A 24,373-nucleotide genomic window follows, 5' to 3' on the forward strand; every position below is an offset into this window, starting at 1 on the left:
AATAAATGTCTGGTAATGATATAATTTAACAGAAAAAAAAAAAGAACAAAAATATTGCAGACATAGTTTGATCATAACTACATCTTTAAAATCTTCATTGAAAACATGTGAAGAAGAACTAAGGATCGAATAGTGATTCTGTTAATATAATGGCATTATAATTTTCTTTTCTCCATTTTCTAATTTTTTGTTAGTGACTATATTCTTTTTGAAATAAAATGTTAAGTTTCTGAAACTATAAAAATTGAACTATAAATTAAAAAATTTTTCATTTATATTTAAAAAAGAAATTCACAACATAACATTTAACTCTGATTTAATTTCTATAAAATAAACTCTACAAATATTTCTCAAAGAAATTTGAGAGTCTTGAAACTATATCTCTGTTTTGTATTATATGCAGTATATTCCCAAGTATAAAAAGTCATAAAACTTAGACTACACATTGCAGATCACCATTATATTTAAGTACTATTTAGAAGACCGTGATACTGAATATACAAATCTGATTTAGCTTCATAGTTTCTGAGATAAAGGAGTTTTTTAAAAGATATTTATTTTCTGTTTTCCTTACATTTCCCTTTTTTATCTCTAGATGAAAATGAATGAGCAATTTAGGACATGACATATTACTGATCACATATTCAAAGCTACCTACAGAATGAATCTACAGGACAGATATTTCTACACGGCGTTTGTCTGGAGTCATATTATTTTAAATTGTACCTTAACTTTTAAATTCGATACTAGATGCAATTTTTATAAACTAATTCAGAATATTACAAATGCAGATATTCTAACACAAAGACTTGTATGATTTTGTTTAGATTGTCAATGGTTGTTTCATCCAAATTTTCTTCATCGTCATCCATGGTGTGCCAGACTTCAGGGAAAGGAGATGATATCAGATGCAAAACTGGAACACCTAATAAGAAAGAACTGACCTGTAATTAAGTGCATGTTTTCAGAGCGTAAACTAGAAAGTGTCCTTCTTCAAGCAGAAGTCTGAGTGGGAGCTCTCAGACTTCTACCATAGAAAGACAGCTGGTAATTCATCAGCTTCTGTGGACTTCTTTATGTCTTACCCTTGTGCTCCAAAGTCATCCATTCATTAAACAGATGTTAATTAATTCAATAAATAATTATAAAGCAGCTACTATATACCAGTCCCTACTCTAGGAGTTGAGGGTTTATTAGTGAAAAAGGCAAAGCCATATGGAGCTTACATTCCAGTAAAGAAAGAAACAAGTGATCAAATATAAAAAAATAATTTTAGAAAGTGATAAGGCTTATAAAGAATAATAAAACAGGTGAAGGAATAGAGATTGAGGGGCAAACAGTGGAGTCAAGAGAGGAGTATTTAAAGTCAGGGAAGGCCTCTGTGAGGAGCTAACATTTAAACAGAGACATGCAACAAAAGAGAAAGCAAGCTGTACAAAGATCTGGGGAGGAGCGTTCCAGACAGCAGCATTAGCAAGTGCAAAGATCCCAAGGTTGGAATGTGCTTGGCCTGCTTGAAGAACAGCAAGGAGTCTGATGAGGCTGGATCGGAGCAGTACTGATTAGAGACAGAGATAGGTGGTAATGTTGGAAAGAGAAGACAGAGTCTGAAAATGAGGCCTCTGTAGGTTATGGTAAGGACCTTGGGTCTTATTCTACATGACGGCAAGCCTTCGGAGCTTTAAAGCAGGGAAGTAACAAAATTGGATTTACATTTTTAAAAGATAACTCTCATTCCTATATAAAGATTAGGGAAGCAAGAGCAAAAGGTGGAGACCAATTGGGAGGCTACCACAAGAGTCCTTGGGTTTATTTTAACTTCCACCATTGACAAGGATACTGCTTCCTTATTAATCAGAAAACACCAGAGTTACAAAAAGCGTAAGAATACAGTCTAACTCTATGAAAGAGAAGACAAGGTCAGTAGAACATGAGTTTTCATAAATATTCTAGGTGTAGGAAAAAAATATAGAGGTGTCCTTAAGAATTTGGAATGACTTTCATGAGACAATAGAAGCCATAAGATGATTGGTGGGTGATTTAATTAACCAATTAATTGAAATAATTGTTGCTCACACTTCTAGATTATTGCAAAAGCACATATAAAATACAATAAGTTAAAAATGCACATGTACACATACATATACACACACATTACCTTTTCTTAAAAATGGAATATGGTCGTCCTGAATTACACCTCCATAACCATGATTCTGGAAATACTGCCTCTCCAAAGAATGATCCTTGAGCAAACCTAATTCATGGAGTTCATGTTCTGCAGATGATAATTAGTAGATAAATATCTATTTTTATCTGATCGATACTCATAATGCATAATGAGTTTGAAATCTTAGCACACGTGGCCATAGTTTTTAATACATGCAGCAGTGAGCACAGCCACATCCATGACAATTAACATCTGAGCTGAAATTGGGAGTGTACATTTTGGAGTAGTTCTGGGCACAGAAGAGTCACATGTGGCTGTAGCTTTACAGGTGATAACCTCCTTAGAAGTAGAAACTCAGTAGAACATGGAGAGATGAAGAATGAGAAAACTAATACAAAATGGGAGGAAAAAACACAGATGTAGATACTTATAGATCCAAGATCCAGTATGAAGAATACCTTAAGAGGAGGTGTGGGGCTTGAAAGGGTAATACCCAAGCCAAATAGGGGTGAAGTATACTAGTGGCCACTCTGTGGGAAAGCATTACTTATTATGATCTGCATTAGTAGTTCTCAAAATGTAGTCTCTGACCAGTGGCATCAGTATCACCTGGGAACTTGTTAGAAACACAAATTATCTGATCCCACCTCAGACTTACTGAATCAGAAACTCTGGGGGTGGAGCCCAGCAATCTGTGTTGTAAAAAGCCCCCAGTTATGCACACTATAGTTTAAGAACCATTGGCCTGCATTCCACCACTCTTGTCATCTCATAACACAGAACCCATGTGTTACATGGTTATATACAACATGAGCTCTATGTTACAAGATGATTATCACAAGAAGAGTATAAAACAACCACATGAAACTTCCCAGGATAGCTGTGTGTGTGTGTGTGTGTGTGTGTGTGTGTGTGTGTGTGTGTGTGTGTGTGTGTGTTTAATTGCTAAATTTAAAGGGTAAAACTAGACCAAGTAGTAGCATCCATATATAATATGATTTTAGGACCATGGAGAAACCCCTCACCAACACCAAACAATATTTCATCTGTTTATTGATACTTATAATTCCTTTATCTTGGGATACAAAGTTTCCTTATACAATTAAATGTGGTTTGAAGTTTAAATACCACTAGGAGTGGCAGTACAATGGGTTAAAATTACATTAAGATGCAAATTACTGATATAAATTTATTCTGCAGAGGAAATAAGACAAGTGTACAAAATTCTTGAAAGAAGGCCAAACTCAATCTTGTGAGGCCACCATCGAAGTAAGGAAAAAACATGCTACAAGGAAGAGACCCAAGAAGCTTATAGTAATAATAGCATAATAGCAATATTTTCAAACTAGGAATTGAAATTTACCAAAGATAAGTCTCTGAGGTTCAGGTAAAAGTTTCTCTTGTAATATTCTAGATCGGACATTGGCAAATTCTGTACTCATAGCAAAAGTGTGAAGTGAGATGGCAATGCTTTTCCCACTGTACAGAAGTAGTTCAATTCTATCCGGCTCCAAGGAGTTCTGTGGCCTGAATTCTATAATAAAGGTCTGTCTCATTTTCATCTCTCCCTGATGCCAATTGTTTTATTGTTGTGGGGGGTGGAGGGCAGAAGAGGGATGTTTGTGTTTTGGTGAGGGGAGAGTAGAAGTATGAAAGGACGAAGTTATTCTCCTTTTTCCTTCTCCAAGCTCCAAGCCTCTCTCTCCAGCCATAGAATCTTTGTTTCTTAGCCTGGCCTGGCCTCACCTGGTCTGGCCTAGCCTCGTCTCATTGATTTGACACCAAACCTTCTCTGAAATGACTCTTGAAGGATCTTGGGTTTCTCTTGCATTGTGATCTCTTACTCTTTTGGAAAATAGGCAGAGATTATACTATATTTAAAGGAAGATCATGTCTGGATAGGCAGAAAATAGAAGATGAAAAAGACAGAGATAGAAAGGAAAGAAAAATTAAAGAATATCTTTTGGTATCATTATAAGGACATAACATTCATCATATTCATCATTAGTCAGTGTGCTTTGTTGAGTAGTTTTCCATAGGAATGCATTCCATATGTTTCAAACAGGAAAATATTTTTGACCATTTCTAAGGATATTCAGATATGAAATATAGCATTTTATGTTTCCACATCAAAATAAAGTTTCATGCAAAAAAATAAAGTGGGCCTACCAAAAGAAATGAATAGGAACAAGAAACTAATTAATAAAGAAAGAAAAAAACCTGGCAAAGTATGTTATATATTCAAATCACACACTTACATCATTTGAGTTTTGAAATGTAGTGTTAATCAGAGGAAGAAACCAGGTTTGACTCTTTAATAGAAGAGGTGCTTACCAATTGTTTGAAGTCTAACAAACCATCTTGCAGAGTTTGGAAAAAAATTGAGAAATGTTGGGTTTAGAGCTCCAATTAAATCTAATAAGACCAATAAATCCTAAGGGAGAAAAAAAAATTTTTTTTAATCTCTGTCACCAAAACTTGTTTCATACTCATCAACAGAAAAAACAATCAGTCAAAACGAACATCATTTAAGTAATTGAGAATAATCTAGGGACCTGTATAAAATGAACAAAAGGTTTAAAAATATTGTAAGCTAATTATTGCAAGCTAATTATTTTGGAGAACTTTCTAATCTTGCTTATGCAATATGGACAAATGGCAAAGTATAGATTCTTCATGTCTGTAATCCCAGAAGGATATCATTAAGAACATCTAGATAAATATTTCATAGATTTAAAAAGAATACATGTAACTTTATTTTCAGATGGGAGTCCAAGCTTGTCTGATCTTCTATTCCATTCTAATTAGCCATTTTATCCTTTGTCTAAAATGACACAACTGCCTGTAGGAGAACACTTTAGTAACTATTTATTCCTCAAAGCAGCATATAAGAATATTCCTCGACTTGAAGCTAGATGACCTTATGTCTCTGGTCTCCATCTCCTTTTCTATCTAACCAGAAGCTCAGACTTGCTGATCTCTAAAGGTCCCTTCTGGTCATAAGCCTCTACAATTAAATCAGTGCGTTCTTAACTTGTTTGAGCCACAAAATAGCAGCAGGCTTGAGGATTCCCTGAAGACTAACTCCCAGAATAAGCACTCCTGATTTCTATAACGTGAGATCATGTGCGGGTAAATATCTAGTATAGATCCTAACACATAGTAAATAAATATTTGCAGTCTATGTTTCTAAAGACAGTGTCCCTTAGCTCATAAGTGATGATTAAATATATTCATTGGGAAAAAAATAGACTTGTTTGAAACTGAAGTATATTCACAAGGTTGGATAAACTACTAAGAGTTTGTTTGTGGGGGGAAAATGGTCTTAACCATCACTATGGATTCATGTATTTGAATCGATACATAAATAACTTTGTTCCTCCTACCGATAGCCAGGTGTCTCCTCCTCCTGTGAATCCTTTTTAGCCATTTGGACACAAGTGACTGAGGTGCAAACCATATTCCCCTGACCCGTTATGAGCTGCCAATGGACAACGGGATGGAGAAAATGTCCACAGGAGATGTGTTAGAGGATGTTTAATGTGGCCGTTTGGATTGAGAGGGTAAAGGTCAGTGACAGGGCACAGGACAGGGGTGAGTGGAGGGGTTAGGAATAGGCCTTCAGGTCACAGATAAAGTGAGAGTCGGGGTGGATGAAGGCACATGAAGAACGAAGTCTCAAGGGTGGCATAACATTCCAAGCTGGGGTTAGTGAGGACTCAAGACTGAATGAAGGTCAAATATAAAAGGAGAATCAGAGGGGGAAAGAAGTCAAGGATAGGGTGAGGGGCTAAGGGAAGGGGCCAGGAATGGGGATGAAAACGGGGTTGTGTGTTGCCTCCATGACTTGGTGATAAGAGCAGAGTTTTAAAGGCAGCATCAAAATGTCTCCATTCCCCGCCCCCCCCGCCCCACCCCCCACAAACACACGTTAAAAATATCACATCAAAATGTCATATACACATTTGGAGTCATTTTAGCACTTTGAAGCCACCGAGGATATTCTTCACTCCCATTCTCATATCATGTCCCATTCTTACTCCATTTCCCAAGACCCTCGCCTCCTCAGGCTTCAGAGAGGCCTCAAAGAAGGGATTTGCTCTCCCCATCCCTGTACAGCTCTGGGGGAATGTGCTCCCGTTAGACCAGGACTGAATCTGATGTCTCCTTAATCTGATTTTTTTTACATCATTTTAATTAAACCTTTTTACATTTTTTTTAAAAATCAATTAAATTTTTAAAATTCACAATGTAAATTTTTATATTATTTTAATTAAGTTCAAATATAACTGCTAACCCAGAATCATTCTTTTTCTTTTTAGCTCTGGGATTCCTCAAAAACTCGATGCCTGCCAAGGAATGTTCTACTATAAACACTCTGCTCCAAGGATGTCATGGCATTTGTAGGTCTTTAATTGGCTTTAGCTTTGGCTTCCTTTGAAACAGAGCCTGCAGCTGCACCACCGCGGAAACTACCCAGACTAACCATGCCGTGCAGTTGGTTGGTGTTTCTCGCTCCAGGTGGGTGTGGGGTCGATGCCATCTTTGAAGCTAAGTGCCGAGACCCATACAGAGAGTCTTGAGGAGACCAGTGAAGAAAAGCCTCTTCCCCATCAAAGAAAATTAGCTGGAGTGAGAGATCTGGCCTGGAGTCTGAAACGTTCTGGTAAAAAGAACGGTGAAAAGATAACAAAAATGCTGTGAGGATTTAAAAAATGGCACACTTCACTATTAACTGGAAAAAAAAGAAAGCTAAACCACGAAGAAAAGAAAGATACCAAAGTGAGAGAAAACATGATAAAATTTATTTTGCACCACTTCCTCCCTGAAAAATCATCATGCCTCGCATAGTCTTCGCCCATATAAACCTCACCTTCTCTCACTACCTCTGAAGATAGAAGTTGTATATTTTTTCTTACTCTTTAGAGAACTTTGAAACTGTGGAACTGCTATGGTGGACATAGTGACACAGCATCACAGTTCTGTTTCAGAAGGATGTATTGCCCCTGCAGCCAGGAAAACTATAGCAGAAAGCCTTCAGCTATTAGTCCCTTTAAGGGTTGCCTCAGCCACGGGGGTGTCCTACATCCAATGACTGATCTAAGCAGGTCCTGGGGGCTCTCTTAAGGGTCGTTGCACCTCCAGAGATCCCCATAAGTTGGCTCGGGCTGTTGTTGAACCTGCGTGGCAGCTTGACTTCTCCCTCTACCTAATCCCATTACCCTTCTCTCCCTGCCATAGTTATGGAGCCAAGGCCACTCCCTAAGAAATGACCTAAATGCTGAGCTCCCCGTCAGAGTGTGTGTCCCAGGGAACCCAGCTTGAACAACTGCAAATCTTTCTTGCGTGTTAAGTATGCAATTTTTTTTTTATTGAGTCTAGTTTCAAAGATCTGCCCAGGAATGCAACAGCGACACAAAGAATAATAATTATGGCCTCTCCCCTTAAAGGAGCCTATACTGTAGTTGGGGTAGGAAAGTAAAGGAAATACATGAGCATGGCAAAATGTGCCAAGTGTCGAAAAGGTAACATAAAATTCCTCTGGGAATTAGATGGAATGAAAGGTTGAATCCTTGGAGTGTCAAGGAAGACTTCATGCAAAAGCTAGTATTTTAAGAGAACTTATAAGCATGAGTAGGATTCTGATCAATTTTTTTACTTTCTGACAATCTCATCTTTCAGATTAGTCTTGCCGGTACCTTAACCTCCACGATCCTTCAACCCCACTGGAACCTCTGATCTGATCTATTGGATCCTTCATCTTTTCACAGTCTTTCCCCCCATGATGCCCTCACTTTACTCCATATTCGCTTAAATTCCAGAGTCAATCATTCTAATTGCTCCCTTGCAAACACACTCAACTCCTTTGCCTCTTTTTGCGTTGGTCAAAGTCACATGACAAAAACATAACCTTAAGTCCAACACTCTGTCTCCTTTGTGCTTACATTCATGCAGCTGAACCTGGCTGGATAAAAATACACAACCATTTTTCTCTCTCCATCTCTACAGTACCAGGGGAATGTATTCACATTGCACCAAACTGAATCTGATGTTTCCTTAATCTGTTATGGATATAAATTCTCCTCTTATCTCTCTAAGGATAAGAAAAAATCATGTCCTTTAAGTTATCTTTTGCTCTTTGTGCTCTATTCCCTCCCAGTTCATTTTTTCAATTTGTATTATTTGTTTTGCGTGCTTTTTTCATGTTGGAAACTGACCTCAAATGTCTGGTCATCCTTTGTGTTCATTCAATAAGGTACTATAACATTGATTATAGACACAGATGGTTGTCTTCCATGCAGGGCAATCCGGTGCCCAGTTTTCACTGAGGATCCCCATATGTCACTGTCTGTGGGTCTTTCCTATGAGGTGGTTCACATTCTCCAGAGAAGGATTTTCCAGTTTCCTATCTGCTGGGTATAAACTAGCTGCTGGCTCTCTCATGCTGTAAGAAGGGGAAAGCCTGGGGACTTCATTGTACAATATGCAGATATTCACCTCATCTCCTTTATTTCCATGAGGCACCTCACCACTGCCATCCTCTATATTCTGTGTCCCTATGTCCAGAACCTCTCTGGTTCAACTTCCCCAATAAAATATTCTGTCATCTTCTGCAAGGATACAGGTAGGGTACTCATCTACCCACCAGGAGTTGGGTAAGAATCTATATATCTAAGGGTTCCTTAAACAGATTTATCAACTCTCTCCTCTCCAGCCCCCTGCCTCACTTCTGCCTTCCTCACTATCTGTGTGGCCTGATTTGTGAAGGTCTTCCAGTCCTTCTTCACGGCAATACGATAAATGCATAATTACCAGTATTAACATCTGTTAACATCGTGGTGAATTATCTGCAGTCTTTCTCCACCTGAGGCTATATCAGCTAATGCTATAATAAGGTGTGAAAAATCATCTTAAAACAACAATTATGTGTCTTCCTGGGTCTGAAGTTTAGATGGGAGACAACTAATCTAGGCTGGTTTTGGCTGGAGAAGATCTGCTTCATTCTGCAGTCGTCAAGGTTGGCTCTGCTCCACATGTCTCTTATCCTCCTCCTGGGACTGGAAGGCCAGCCGGGACATGCCCTTTTCCTGGTGATGGCACAGGAACGAGAGAGCAAGCCCAATTGTACAAGCACATTTCCAGCCTCTGCTTGTGCCTCATCTACCAGCATCTCATTGCCCAACACAGATCAAATAGCCAAAGTGCAGAGTCAAGGAGTGATAAAGTACAAGACGGGGAGGGCACGGCAAACTTATAAGGCAAACGAGGCGAATATATAATGATAATCTTATTAGTGGAAGTGGGAGGGCTGCAAAGACTTGGGACAATAACCCAGTCTACTATCCAGTCCCCTCCCAGGTCACATTCCACCATCACCACCCAATCCATGACAACCGAAGACCTTAAAATAATTCCTTCGTACGAATTTAGTTAAAGTACAACTGGAAGAATAAATCTGATACGCTCAATGTTTGTATCCAAAATAGTCCTTTTTTTTTATTGTCCATATCACTGGACAATTAGTAAGGATAATTAAGAGAATGTATTTTTTAATGGTTCCCAACCCAACAACTCATTCGGCCCTTTCTACTTCTGGACCCCAAAGCAGGTGTGAGCTACATGCAGAAGGTAAAAGAGCTCCTGAAGAGAAAACACACCCACTACACAGCCTGCCTTTAAGTCATACTTCATTTCATGTCCTTACTCTGGAATGCAAATATGAAAAATTAAACTTTGTATCAGCTCTTGAACTCTTCTCACCCAATTTCTGGGTAAGAGTGGTTGTTAAAAGCAAGGCAAGAGCATGGGACAAAGACATTGTGGAAGGATAAGAAAACAAAACAAAATGAAAAAAAAAAAAACAGTAGTAAAAACAATTCTTGCTTTCTTCAAGCTCAGCATATCCAGCAAAAATAGAACCAAATATCTCTATTACTTCCATTACAAGATAAACCTTTCATTTCTTTACCCCATTGTAAAAAAGGCCGGCTCCTTCATAAAGCTCTAAGGGAGGGAAAAAGGTATTTGTTGCCTGTGAACAAAGATTTTTGTTTTTGCTTTGTTGTGTTTACTTGGTTATGAGAGATATCTGAGCAAAATGTCTTCATCTAGTTTAGCACTTTTTTCCAATATACCCTTAAGAACACAGAGACTGAAATAACATCTGAGAGTCCCAGAAGTATTTTGAGCTGAGAATATAACAAAAGCTCTGCTATACTACAAAACTGAGCTGAGATTCACAGATAATAACAATAATGCATTTCTGCTTCATGTTTTTCATCTCAATATGTCTGAATTACCTTCTACTTCAGAACCTTTCTACTTTGCAGCAACTCCCTCCCCCCAACTCAAGAGCCACCATCTCTCAGATCAGAAGGTTGTGATGTGCATGGTTACATAAATAAGAAGAAATAAACAGAGTTCTCATACATAAGCCTGTACCAACCTTCTGCTTTCTTCATTTTTTGCAAAGAAATGTTGCAATTAATTTAATGTGTATTCACAACTAAGAAATCGGGTGTCAATTAATGAATTCACTGTCATGTGTCTTAGCTTTATTGCCCATGGTTGACATTTCAAATAATGTAATGTTCCAAATAATAGTCACTCAAACTCATACCATTTTGCAACAAATTAATACAAAATGTACCAAAAGTCTATATTTCTAAACAGCCTTCTCACTCTCCCAAGGGATTCTAGAATTCACTCTGAGTTACTGCTAACGTGTTTTATCCCAGGAATCTACAAGAGGGAAACAGATACCTTCAAGGAAAGGAGTCGCTTGTCTAAGGCACGGGCAAGTTCCAACATCATGGCACATGGCACAGCTGAATCAGTGGCTCCCACAAACACCCTGTTGCCCCAATGGGGAAAATACTTGGAGTCGTAGTGACAGGCGAGGACCAAGTGTCGTTTAGCAGTAGGATTGAGGGTACTGATGATATTTGAGAAAGAACGGTACCCATAGGGTGTCTGACTTAAGAAGGTGTCTACTTCCAAGACCCAGTCAGCTTGAAGTCTCTGAATTCTCTTCATGATGTGCTGATCAAAACAAAAACCAAAATTTCAGATTGAGACAGGTTTCATTTGTTAACTATGTTTGGAATTTTTATGTAATGTCTTTCAAATTAAAAATGCAGTGCATACTTATTGAATTAATAGCAAGGATATTTAAGGAAAAGCTAATCTTCTCCCTCCCCCAATCCTCCTTCCCCCCGCCTATTGTTAATACCATTGTTAATAGTCTCATGTATATCTTTCCACACCCTTTTCTTTGTTTATACAAATAAACATATAGTAGCACGCAAACATATATATCTGGCAGAGGGATGTACATTTTCATAGGAATAAAACCCTACTTTACTCATTACTCTGCCCCTTGCTCTACTCACTTAATTTATTGTGAACATCACTACATGTCAGAAGGTAGAGATCCTGTTCAGTATATATTAAAGTCCACTTTCAGTATTTCTAGGAGGATAAGAAGGCATGTTCAAAAAGTCAGGCATACCAAGGCCCTACAGGTCTCCATCTTCTATTCTAAGCTCTTTGAGGCCAGGAACTGCACATGATTTTTGTCCTCACTGAACTGCATATGATCCAAGTCCAGCAAATACTTCATAATATAATGAACACTAACAAAAGATACTGATGCTCACCTGCTAATGATAGCATAGAGAGAGCCCTGCAACAAGGGGATGGCTGGGCGTACTGGAGGTCCTGCCCGCTCTAAGAATCAATAAGCAGCTCTGAATCATAATGATAAATGAAGTAGTTTTCCTTCTGCACCCAGGGAAGGTCCAGACGCATTGCACATGCTAATAAAAATTTAAAAGAATCTCTCCTGGTTATCTTGGGCCTAATGAGCAACATAGTAAGTGACAGGAGAAAGCAGCAAATAGAAAAGAAATACCACCTCAGGATGGAAAGTGTCTTTTTTAAGAATCTAGAATTTGTGGTGTAGACGTTATAGGTGAGTTCGTCACTGCTTCATTTGCCCTTTCCTGTCTTTATTTTCCCTCTACCTCATTTTTCTCACTCAGTTCCACTTATTTTATTTTAAAATAGTGTGTATATATATATATATATATATTTATATATATATATATACTATTTGTAAGTTGCCTTAAAGAATTGTTCCAAAAGTCAAATGACAAACTAACCATCCACAAAACCGGCAACCTGTTCCACAACTAACATAGGCAGGGATAGACCTTGAGGCGATAAACAAATAACATAATAACTGGAAAAGAATAGGAGATTTTTTCCCACCCAAGGAAATGCAAATTTTCTAGACTAGCCAAGTTTTGTGTGGCCTCCTGCCCTAACTAATGTGACATGACACGTAGGCAAGGGCCTTAGAAAAAGTGTGGCAGGAAGCTTCCAGGAAGAGGAGAACTAAACCAGAGGGAAGATAGTGACTCTACGGTCAGTCCTGCAGATGCCAAATAAAAGCTCAACTCTTCAGCTATTCACTCTGCTTTCTGTGGTGAGGTGGACTTTTGCCAAAATGGCACATATACGTAGTACCTTACTTTTTCTATCATGGGTTTACAAGTTTTCTGTTCATATAATAAAAAGAAATGTTTAAACCTTTCTGAAATCATCATTTATATCTCATTTATTTTATTATTCTCCACAATTCTTAGTATTGGTATTTGATCACAGTATGCTATCAGAAAATACGGGCTGATTGTAATTAATAAATTATTCTCTTTTTTCATTCTTTTTAATTTTTTTCAATTACAAGTTATTCTCAATGGGAATATATAAAATATATATGATATAGAACATTAGCAGTTTGAATCACTGGGCATCTAAGACAAACTTTACACAGAATATGAAAATAAGTTATTTCCAGACTTGTGGGAAATTTTTTTTTCCATAAAAGGGGTCATCTAAATAAAAAGGCATGTACTCCAGAACATCTGCTCTCCAGATGATGAACTGCTCCATAAAATGTCTTCTGCACCAATCACAGCCTATATGCTTACAAAATGAATTGGGATTTAAAAAATACATATGTAGCTTCGCTCAGCTGAAGTTTCACACACAGATTCGCTTCTCAATTACTACACAGGTCGTGGCCATAATTTCTGATATCTGTGTTGACAGACACTACCATCTACAAAAGCATAGCAAATGCTCCCCAAATAGTTCTCCCTGCAGTAACCTTTTTTATCGAGTATAAATATTTTTTTGTTTACCTTAGCAACTAATTTCTTTATAAACAACCAAATTGGCCTCATAATCTAATTATGTCACCAATATCCCTGGTTGTGCTTTTGGCTTTCAGGCTTAATCTGCAAGTTTCCACCCCAATTCTCCAGAGTCAGCTCCGAAAACCACCGCTCTCCTCACTAGTCTGCCCCTAAGCTTGGCTGTGAGAGGGAGTCCAAAGCAGTCGTGCTTCCCTAACTCCAAGCAGCAAAAGCCTGGGCCCACCGGGCATGCTAAAATGCAATTTAGAATATAGGACATATTTTAGATTATTATACATCTGTTTTTTTAAATGGGGAAGAGAGAAAAGAAGACAAATAAATTAATAGGTGGAGACAGAGAGAGATGAAAAAAAGGTAGAGATTGAATACAGAAAGAAAAGGATACAAGTGGGGAGCAAGAGAGAAGCGGGGAAGGAGGGAGGGAGAGGGGGTAAGGGAGAGACAGAGAGTTGGAGAGAGAGAAAAGGAAGAAAGAAAAAAGATAAAAGCAAAAGCACATTCTATTTAGGGGGTGGGGGTCGGAGTAAGGGAAGATTTTGTGTTAACATTAGTGAATAATCCTGGGTCTAATTTAATTCAACTTAAATTCTCATTTTCAGGTTCTGAGAAACAATGACATTTGTAGACCAGGTTTGTGTGGAAGGAGCAGATTCTGCTGCATATGCACTAACTCTACAGACAGATCATTGTCAGGATGCTGAATCCTGCCACTGGGGAGTACAGGTAACTCTTCCTTCGTAGGTGTACCACATATTAGTCTCTTGGGCTCCAAGTTGAGGGCTCTCTATACAAGGCCCTGCACTCAGACATACATACATCTGAGAAGCCCATACCTTTTGGGTTTTCAGATGCACTGAGCATTTATAGGGGATTTTTAACCCTGAAGTTTCCAGCTTGCCTCTTTTAGACAACGTTTCTGGCTTGCTCCTTAGTGAAACTTTATTATCTTGATTTTTAAATTTATGTTTTATTCCCATCCCTGCTAGAAATCACTGAAATACCCCCAAATTTAATGTCTTCAAATTATTTATTTTACAAAAAAATTATCTCCTCGAGTACAAGTATTCTAAATATCCAATAGACAGCTTTAGGTAAAAATGCAGACTATGGGATATTGTTTCCATATTATTCTCTGAAAGGGAATCTATAGCAAGGCACATCTTCACTAATACCTGCAAAAGGTAATCCACTAACCAATTTTATAGCAAGTCCACATCTTTTTAGATTTGAGTGTCTTCTTTAGTTACAACCGTGAAACTATATAAATTATAAAACTTCTGATATAGTTTTCAAAAGGCCTCAGGAGAAAAAACAAAATTTCTACCATTCTTGTTTAAAATTAGTTCTGAGTGAAAGGTATTAATTCTAGTCAAATTAGGGCCATTAGTCTAGTTCCCTCACAATAACAGGTGTCATCTACCTCATCCTCAAAAGTGGAAGCCCTTTATCTTTCACAGCTTAGGGGACAGCTCTCTAAAAATTCATGGTTATTTTCTTCTCAAAAAATTATGAAACTGAATCTCTTAAGTGAGATTTCCAACCAAATGTCCTGTTCGGATTACCCCCACATGAGCCAGACCATGCATAAGCAGCCCAGCAGCAGTGCCCAACATATTTCAAAATATTGTCAATAAATTTCTCATTTGTTTCCACCACCATATGACATGGAAAATGTTATTATAGGTTCAGTAACACTTTTAAATGAATATGTATTTGTTAATCACAACAGTACCTATGTGTATTACTTGTGCTATGTTTTCTGTTAAAGCTAAATAAAGATTACAATGGCAATATTTGTTGTGTTCATGGACTTTTAGAGGCAAGGAACCTCAGGTCTGAAATATGCATATATGTTTCTGGGTATATACAGCCTTCCGAGCAAATCATGTGGGGAAATGAAAAAGGCTGAAGAGAATATTATAGACTTAGATTTTTTCCTAATGAGGAACTGAAGAGTTTAGAAAGCCCCAGTAAGTGCCCTGAGCTTCTTTTAAGAAAATGCTTAAGAGATGAGGCCCAGGGAATACCATTAAAATGAGTGGTTTGTGACTCACTTTCCAACTCAGGCATGAGAAGATCTAGAATGGAGACATTATGAGTACAGACCACAGAGCTGGTTCCCCTGGCCACCGCTCTCTTCTAACAGGATGGAGAAGTCAAGCAGATTTGGGTCTAAATTCTGGCCTCACCACTACTACGCATACAACCTTGAGCAAGTTAGTTTACATACCTATACCCCGAGTCTTTTCACATCTGTGACACTGGGATTATAATGGTACTCACATGGCAGCATTGCTGTGAGGACTGAATTAGATCATCTGTGTAAAGAACTCCATAAAGTGCCAGAGCTAAAAACAGTGCTCAGTGAAAGTCCTCCATCATTATTATTATTCCCCACTCTGCCTAAAAGTTAAAAATAACTAAGATGCTCTTTGGGTCTCCACCATTTAATTCCTTAGGGGAAGCAGGAACTTTTTGCATGAAAGACAACAGGCTAATGTGGCAACAGACAATGGCTGTCTGGGCTAGACTTGAGGAGATGCCATCTACTGGGTAGACAGAAAGAGCTCAACAGCTGTGCTTGCAGGTGTCACTGTCACATTACAGGGGTGCCTGAAGAGTTAGGCAAGTAGAATACTCTCAGTGGAGAATATGAGGGACCTGTCTCCTCCATTCCTTCTCAAGATGCCCCTTAAAATACGGCTAGTTTGACAAACTAGTTATTCAGAGATGAGGTTTCAGAGTGCTTAGAAACACTGACACTAAAGAGGCAAAGAGATATTCAAGGTCTAGCTCAGGTTACAGCTTACTCTACCCTCTATAGCAGTGTCTTTCAAACTGCAGTGGTTACATCAATGGGTCTCAAAATCAGTTTAGTGGGTCATGACCAAGCATTTTTTTAAAAGCTAATAAAGTAGAATTAACAATATCAGTAAATTGCAAGTAATAAGATTTTTTTTCATGAAATTTTTGTGTCAGTTAAATCTATATGTTTGTATGTATAAAATGTAAAATATACATTTTTTTAACCTTGGGTCAGATTCAGAAGCTTGAGAAGCACTGCACTGGAAAAGGTACTTTATCACTGATCGTGACTCTCCCTACAGGAAGAATACTATTTTCCAAAGAGGGAATGAAGGCTCGATAGGGCAGTAATTCACTCTTGGCCCAGAAATGTTAAGTAAGGACTGTCTAAAGCTGTTGATGTTGGGTGTTTAGGGTCCAAGAAAACTTGATTGGGTGGCTGGAGAGTTGTTATAGAAATGATCAAGAGTTGAGCACTTTGTACCCTGTCAGATGTTGTACCCCAGCAACGATCACACACATAACTTGATTTAGATTAACCCGAATCACTTAACAAAACAGACATTTACTCTCAGTTGTTTGGTTTTCTTGGTTGCTTATTTGGGTGAATAATAAGATGAGAATATAGATTTGAATATTAGAACTCAGAACTTTGGACATATTATCTCTCACATGAAAGCAAAGTATTCAACAACCTTTAGGTTTGTGTGTTGTGTTCTCACCTGACGAGCAGCATAGCTTCCGGGAGATCCTGGATATCGTTCTATCAGCAAAGGTTGTAAGTCATTTTTCCACATTTCAAAAATACTGGTGCCTTCTGCAACTTGCCAAAGAGACGATGAATTCAAAATGGCTGGTTTGTGATAATTCTGAGGATTAAACAACATTATTTAACCGGCTATCATTTCATAATATGTTTAAGACTTATCCTGAGACATTTGCAATTGAAAAATATTTGCTTTGAACCTCAAAATAAAGGGATAGCTCTTATGCTCTATACAAGATACATTAAACTACTCAAATTTAAAATTGGCCCTTTAGATATAGAAAGTTAAACTAATTCTTTTGGCAGCTTATCTTAAAAACAAAATTAATACAATGGTTTCAGCCTGAAAATTAATATTTAACACTTATTTTCTTTTAATGACTTTATTTCATCTTAATGACTTTTGGTACAATTACTTTGTAAAACTAAGGTTTTAAAGTGTTAATTATTGATATCCTGTTCTTAAGAAAACCTAATTTTTAAAACCCTCAGGTTGGACGTGGTTCCGTAGTGTAGTGGTTAGCACGTCTGCTTTACACGCAGAAGGTCCTGGGTTCATACCTCAGTGGAGCTACAGTCCATGGTCTACAGCCATGCCACCCTGAACAAGCCAATGTATGATCTTGGAAGCTAAGCAGGGTCTGGCCTGGTTAGTACCTGGTGGGGAGACCACCTAGGAGGACCAGGTGCTGTATGCATAAATGATAATAAATAATTAAAAAAAAAAAAAAACCTCGGGCAATAAAATGTGTTTTGTTAACATAATTGCTTTATAAAAGGCAGTGTAGTGTTCCAGAATAAGCACTGTCTAGGAGTCAGAGAAGCTGGATTCAAAACTGCTGGCTGCCATTTATAGGTTGTATGACCTTGGGCAGCTCCCTTAACTTCTCTTTCCCCTCAAAAAACTAATAAAGGAATTTGAGCTAGCTCTGCAATGTCCAATATGGTAGATGCTAGCCACGAGTGACTATTAAGCTCTTGACTATTAAGCTAGTTGAGCTTTAAGGATAATATACACACTAGATTTTAAAGGTTTAGTATGAAGAAATGTAATCTGTCTTATTAATAATTTATACTGATTACATGTTGAAATGATCATTTTTTATTTATTGAATTACATAATAGTAAAATTAATTTTAACTGTTTCTTTTTACATTTTTAATATAGCTACTAGAAAATTTTATATTTCATATGTGTTTCTCATTATTTCTACTAAACAGCTCTAAATTAGGCGATTGTTGCAATTCCTTTTGGTCAGAGCTTGATGATTCTATAACCCACTAAACAGTATACTTTTTATCTTCAATTAAAATTATTTTAATATTATATTAATGCTCACACTCTTATGTACATTTATATATTAAGTGAACCTTAAACAACTAAATAAATATAACATTCAAATTGGTATTTTGGATATTACTTCACAACAGCTATATTTTCTTTTGATACTAGTAATGATGAATCATTTGTTTATTACATGTTTATCAGGCACTCGGTGATGGAATGAGTTACTTACTCCTCCCCACAGGAAGCCAGTGGTTGATCAGATGATTTCTTCCCCAAGGGGAATGATGAAAGTAACATAAGGATATTAAGTTCTTTAGAGTGCAAAACAGAAATTGTATATCTTATAGTCCTTTCGGGGATCAATGTTTGCTGAATATATCTAAGTAATCACACAAGGTATTTTCACTTCATATCAAATATTCCATGTGGCTGGTGAAAAACTGTGGAATCAGAGAATGCCTATTGCCTAATAACTTATACTCTTCTACAACTGGATATGTCTCAGTGTTACTCTGGTATTTTGCAAAGAGCATGGACTGTGGATTCAGACAAACCCTTTCAACTTAGCCTCCACCACTTATTGGCTGTAACTCTGGCAAAGTTACTTAACCTCATTAAGGCTCAATTTCCTCATCTGTATAATGGAGGTAATAATGCCTACTTCCTAGGGTAATTATAATTAAGTGAGCTAATATATGTAAACTGCCACAGTAAATAGTCAATATGTTTTAATTCTATTACCTTTTATCAAACACAAAAGAGGAAAGAACTAGAGAGGCCACTTAGAGATGATCCAGTTCATCCTCTTTGATTTATGTCAGTGGAAACTGAGGTCCAGAGAAACCAGCTGATTTTCCCCAGATTGTAAGAAAGTTACAGGTAAGTCCACAAAAAGATCCCAGTTCCATGGATTCCCAATCCAGTGCTATTCTGCCCTGCCTCCCTGCCTCATCTATGCGCCTCCTGTTTACTCCTGAATGTTGATGCTGTGCCTGAACATCGTAAGGTTTGTGTTTGTTTACAGGTAATACGTTTTCAAATATATTTCCTTAATAAATCTGTTGCTGCAGGTTTTAAATTACTTGGTAACTCCAAGACCAAAGTCCATATAACCTCTCAAATAGCACTTTGAGAAGAAAGCTAAAGGTAAAAGACAAAACTATGAAAATGTAACAAGGGAGAAGAAAATGGAGGCAAGAAGTCAGAGGACTTAGTGGTTAATTATTACTTAACCTGGCCAGCAAGAGCTTGTCTGGTCCCTTCTGCTGCCTCACAAGCCCCAGGCAGGGCCACTCACCCCAGATCACCATGTGTTAGTTGACCTGGAGTCCTTCTAGGCCCCAAAGCAATGTGAGGCTTTGTCCCACTGTGGCCTTTGCATCTGTGGTGCCTCCTACCTCGAAGGCTTTTCATTTCCTCTTCACCTGGCTAACTCTCAGCTCATTTCAGATTGTAGCTTAGAGGCCCCTTCCTTGTGTTTCTGTTTAATGCCTGATTGCATGTAAGGTATCAGCTTCATGAGGGCATCTTCCTAACTCACATTGAGCACTCAATAAATATTGGATGAAGTCATCAAATAAGAAATTCATCAAATCGACAGGTGACTGTGCTTCTAAAATTAACATCATAAAGACTGTGTTTACATAATAATAAAGTAAAATGAGCATTTTGCCATCACAAATATCAAATCAGTTGAATGTTCAAGCAGTTATAAAGATAGAAGAGACAGGAGGCTACCTACCTGCTGCAAAGGGCCTGGAAGTGCCATGGTTCAATGTTGGTGGGCTTTGTTTTTTTTGAATTTCCGATAGTTGATACTTGTGATGATTTGGAGTTGGGTTGGCCCAATGTAGTCATTGTGACAAATAAGAACTACTGTTTCAAATGCTGTTTGAAAAATGACTCCTTTTCTATTTATTGACAATTATGCCATCCCAGAGCCTACCTGGTCACTTTGGATGAGGTCCTTCACTTCATGTCCACAGTGAAAAGAAATCAAGCTCATGGTTGAACAGGCAATTTATAGAGGCTTGAAAGAGTTCTCAAAGGATTTAAGAAAAAAACGGGAACAAAATAAATAAGTCCCCAGCATCTCTAGCTGTAACAGATATTGTGGATGAAACATAGTTGACAAACAGCACCAAAAAAAAAAAAAAAAAAAGCTTAATGGATGAAAAAAGGTAAGTTCTGCAAACAGGCCTATTGATGCTCCTGAATGCAGACTTACATGAGTTGCTCTTCAGTCTTCCCAGTTCAATCATTTAACTAACATACTGATTCAGTAAAGAGCCCTCCTTCTCTCTGCCTCCCTGAGAGGAAAGATGCCCCTGTGAAATCACAGACAAAAGCTTCCCAGTCATTGAATACTAGAGAAGGGAAAGCAATCATACTCGATTATTTAAGGCTTTCTATTCATTAAAGCCCTGTATGGAAAAGCATTTGACTTCTCCAACCTAAATGGCATCCATTCGGTTTTTACTCTTAGAACTCAATAAGTATAAAAATCTATGTGGAGATGAGAGGTAGGAATAAGAGGAGAAACTTGGACAGAAAGGGCTGGGGCTGAGGAAAGTAAATGAGGTGAAAACAGTGTTGAGCCAATATTAAATGCAAACCCCAAATTATTCTAGGTTTAGTTCAGTTAAAAGACATGTTGACAATTTTCTATCAGTACAAGCATTCTCAGAGGAATGAGTCTCTATTACATCCCCTGCCTTCTCTTTTCACCCAGACAGAAAGGACAATAAGTCTGCTTTGGGTAACAATAATCTTTCAGCTAAAAAAAGTGTGAACCAGATCTCCCGAAGCATCCCCGCTAGGCTAATCACATGGTGCCACACCAAAAAGGATTTTAATTACATAATTTGTAGAGCAGGCCCAGCTTGCAAAGGGATTTGGGGTCCTAAACCATTGAAATAAAGGGCGATCATTACACAAGCACCGCCAATTCAAGTTTCTATCTCATATGAGTGCTTCCCAACAGCACTCGGGATAACACCCGTGTCTACCTGAAAATTCAACCCAGCCAGCATTTACTAAACTCCTTCTGCGTGTCAGACATCACTGACATTACAAATGCAGTTGTAGGTGAGTTGGGAACTGAATAAGATACAGTTCTGACTTCTTTCAATGCAAGCAGCCCTCTACCTAAAGGCAAAGCAGTGCAGGCTTTGAATACAACAATTTAGGGTCAAATCCCCACTCCCTGACTTGCTAGCTGTCATTAGGTCAAGTTTTCCTTATCTGTAAAATGGACATCATAGCATTTAGCTTAGTAGACACTCAAAAATGGGACATCCTGTCTTTATCTCCCTACCAACACCCAGCCTACCACTGACCTCCCTTGTCCCAGCCTTAAAGTCTCTGTTGCTGCTTCTATAAGAATCATGCAAGTGGAGGGATAGATAGATGGCTATAGAGCCATGGAGAAAAGGAATGCCAAGGACTTTGAGAATACATGTGGCTCTAGAAACAGAAGAATGTGAAATGCTTGGGAGAGCTGTAACAGTCTGCCAGAGCTGACCCTGGAGAAGCACGCCTAGGTGAGACCAACTCTCCTGTAAATGGTTCCTCTGTTCAAAAACTCTGCCTTTCTGCCCCAATATTACTTGAGGTTTTCTACTTTGCTTTTGTTATAATAAAGAGAAATTCTACCATTAAAATACATTGGGTCCCAGCTTTATTATAAAGTTTGGAAGCGACTTAAATATCCAGCAACAAAGGGTAGTTAACTTATGAAATGATGATTTTGCAATCACTAAATGATGCTTTCAATGAATTTTATTGGCTCAAGGAAATGCTCATGATATAATATTAAGTGACATAGCAAGATATAATACTGTATATGCAGCAGAATCTCTAGTATGAAATGTTTATGTTTATTTATTTTTAAAATAAACAATTAACCTTTATTGAGCATTTACTATGTGACAGCTACTGTACTAAGTGCTTTACATGAATAGCTCATTCAAGTCTCATAAAAGCCTATGAGACTGGTATTTTATCTATCTCTGTAAATATAAATACATACACATTTATGTACATATATGTACATGTGTATATATGTATATATACACACACACGCATATAAAGAGAGAGAGAGAGACCAAAAATCAGGAATTGTCACAGATGATTTTGTCTTTTGCTCATTTGCTTATACCATTTGAAATTATTAATATCAATGATCCCTAAATGTGGGATTATAGGTGATGATTGTTTCTTTTTAGTATACTTTTATGTATTTTTCTAGTTTTTTAAAATGAGCACATGTTAACTGTATAATTAGAAGACTTCAAGAGAAGCTATACTTTTTAATATATTGGAGTTAATAGCTTTCTTTTAAAAAACATATAAAGCCCTCTTAACAGCTATTCTCATTGAACCTAAGAGGGGAACTGATTTAATGAGATTCCTTTTAACAGCTGGTTGACAAAGTTGTACTAAAGGAATGCATCTGTACTAAAGGAATTGGACTGGGGATTAAGGTGAGAGGGCAGGACCCAGAAGAAGTAATTTTGGAATATAGGTCAACCCTCAGAATAATGATCTTTAAGCTCTTTGAGAGAGATGAGAAAAGGGAGAAAGAGGAAGAAAAGAGAAGATTCCAAAATCAAACCACCTATTGTGAAATTCCAGTTAGGGTCCACCCTGACCCAGAAAGGGGGAAGTAAGCTCTCCTTCTGGCCCTCCAAACCTCCCACTAGTCCCACACCCTTTCACAAGCTGAACACTGTTCCCTGAACCATCGGCCAGAACTTATCTGCCTTGGAGAAGAGAGTGGAGGAGGAAAGGAAAGACAAGGGCTCTTCAATTCTCTGGTGTAAGTATGGTCAAGTTTCTTCATCTGCAGATTAGAGATAAATGTACCCTCCTCCAGGGGTGCTGTGAGCTTCATGTGACGTAGTTATACATCAGATACCTGGTACCCAAATGCCAATGCCCCTAAATCTACACCTATGGGCCCACCTGCGAATCTAATAATACAATAATAAAAAAACAGTTCGCAGGTTTCAAAAAACCAAATCATAAACTTCTAAACACAAGCATAAACTAGGGTTGAACTGTTTTTACGTATTAGATGCCACTGGAAGGGACACACCTTTATTTCAAAGCAGAGAAAATGAATTTCAAAATCAATGCTTTATCACACCTCAACTTTTGGCAGACCAGTAGAACAAGGGCACACCTCACATGATTGAAACATATATGCTGTACAGATCAGGAAGGTATGTGTTTTAGTGCAGACTCATTCTTTTCTCAGGCAGGAAACTGTACTGGCCACCTGGAGGACTTTATAAAGTACTACAGAAAAAAGAGACAGGACCAGAAATCACAGCTGATTTTGTCATTTGCTCATTTGCTTACACCATTTGAAACCATCCAGTTTCCCAATACAGCAGTGACTAGAAACTTCTTAAATATAAAAGGTACTTATGTTTTAAAAGACATTTCTCAAAAGTTAAATTCTCACGAATTTAAAACATTTTAAGAATCTAGCACCTTCTCCGACCCACAAATACATCCTGCCTACAAACGATCCCTTCAGAACAGCTCGTTCAAACTGTTCCATTTCACTTACTCCCATCCATTTAGATGGATCATAAAGACCATTTGGCATGGCTCCACATTCTGGTTCTTCACGCCCCCTTCCCAATTTCCAATGAGGAAGGTACTCACAGTGAAGTGAAGGAGAGGGTTAGAGTATGTACCTCAATGTTCTTCAATGGACGTTACACCTACTAATGAAGTTGTTTTTCTTATAATGAAGTTATTCCTGAGTTGACTTTCTACATCCCCACCAGGTTCTCTGTGGCTGGCAGTCTCCACGTGTAAGTGGCAGCACGTGTGCCCTGGAATGGTGAAGCTAATTAAGCCTAACCCAGAGAAGTGAAGTGGGCTGTTCATATACATATGCATGTGGCTGAGGGGAGTGGGCTGGGGAACCAGCACAGGGTCTGTGCATTCTCCAGCATTTCAAACGTGTGAATAGATACAGACATACTGTAAGCATTTAAAAGATCTGTTCCACAACTCTGTCAAAGTTTATATCCCTTTTCTTTGCTGCTTTTCTTAGGATCTTTAAGAGCATACCATTTTACTCTAATACCATTAACATTTGCTCAAGTC

The 24,373-nt window shown here is 38.0% G+C and overlaps 1 protein-coding gene across 2 annotated transcripts in view; it reads right to left on the bottom strand.

Moving 5' to 3' along the window:
- Nucleotides 1–376: 376 nt before the first annotated feature.
- Nucleotides 377–24,373, bottom strand: part of QPCT (glutaminyl-peptide cyclotransferase) — a 38,667-nt gene continuing 14,670 nt past the window's right edge. For both annotated transcript variants that reach the window (XM_039887398.1, XM_039887397.1), the window contains 6 exons: nt 16,917–17,063; nt 10,931–11,209; nt 6,654–6,830; nt 4,502–4,601; nt 2,159–2,275; nt 377–925 (listed from right to left, as the gene is read on the bottom strand). In XM_039887398.1, coding sequence (XP_039743332.1) covers nt 780–925; nt 2,159–2,275; nt 4,502–4,601; nt 6,654–6,830; nt 10,931–11,209; nt 16,917–17,063 — 966 coding nt within the window. In that variant the 3' untranslated portion in view covers nt 377–779. The remainder of the gene's footprint in view (nt 926–2,158; nt 2,276–4,501; nt 4,602–6,653; nt 6,831–10,930; nt 11,210–16,916; nt 17,064–24,373) is intronic.

The sequence above is a fragment of the Pteropus medius genome, unplaced genomic scaffold (assembly GCF_902729225.1).
Source record: "Pteropus medius unplaced genomic scaffold, Ma_sr-lr_union100, whole genome shotgun sequence".
Lineage (NCBI taxonomy): Eukaryota > Metazoa > Chordata > Mammalia > Chiroptera > Pteropodidae > Pteropus > Pteropus medius.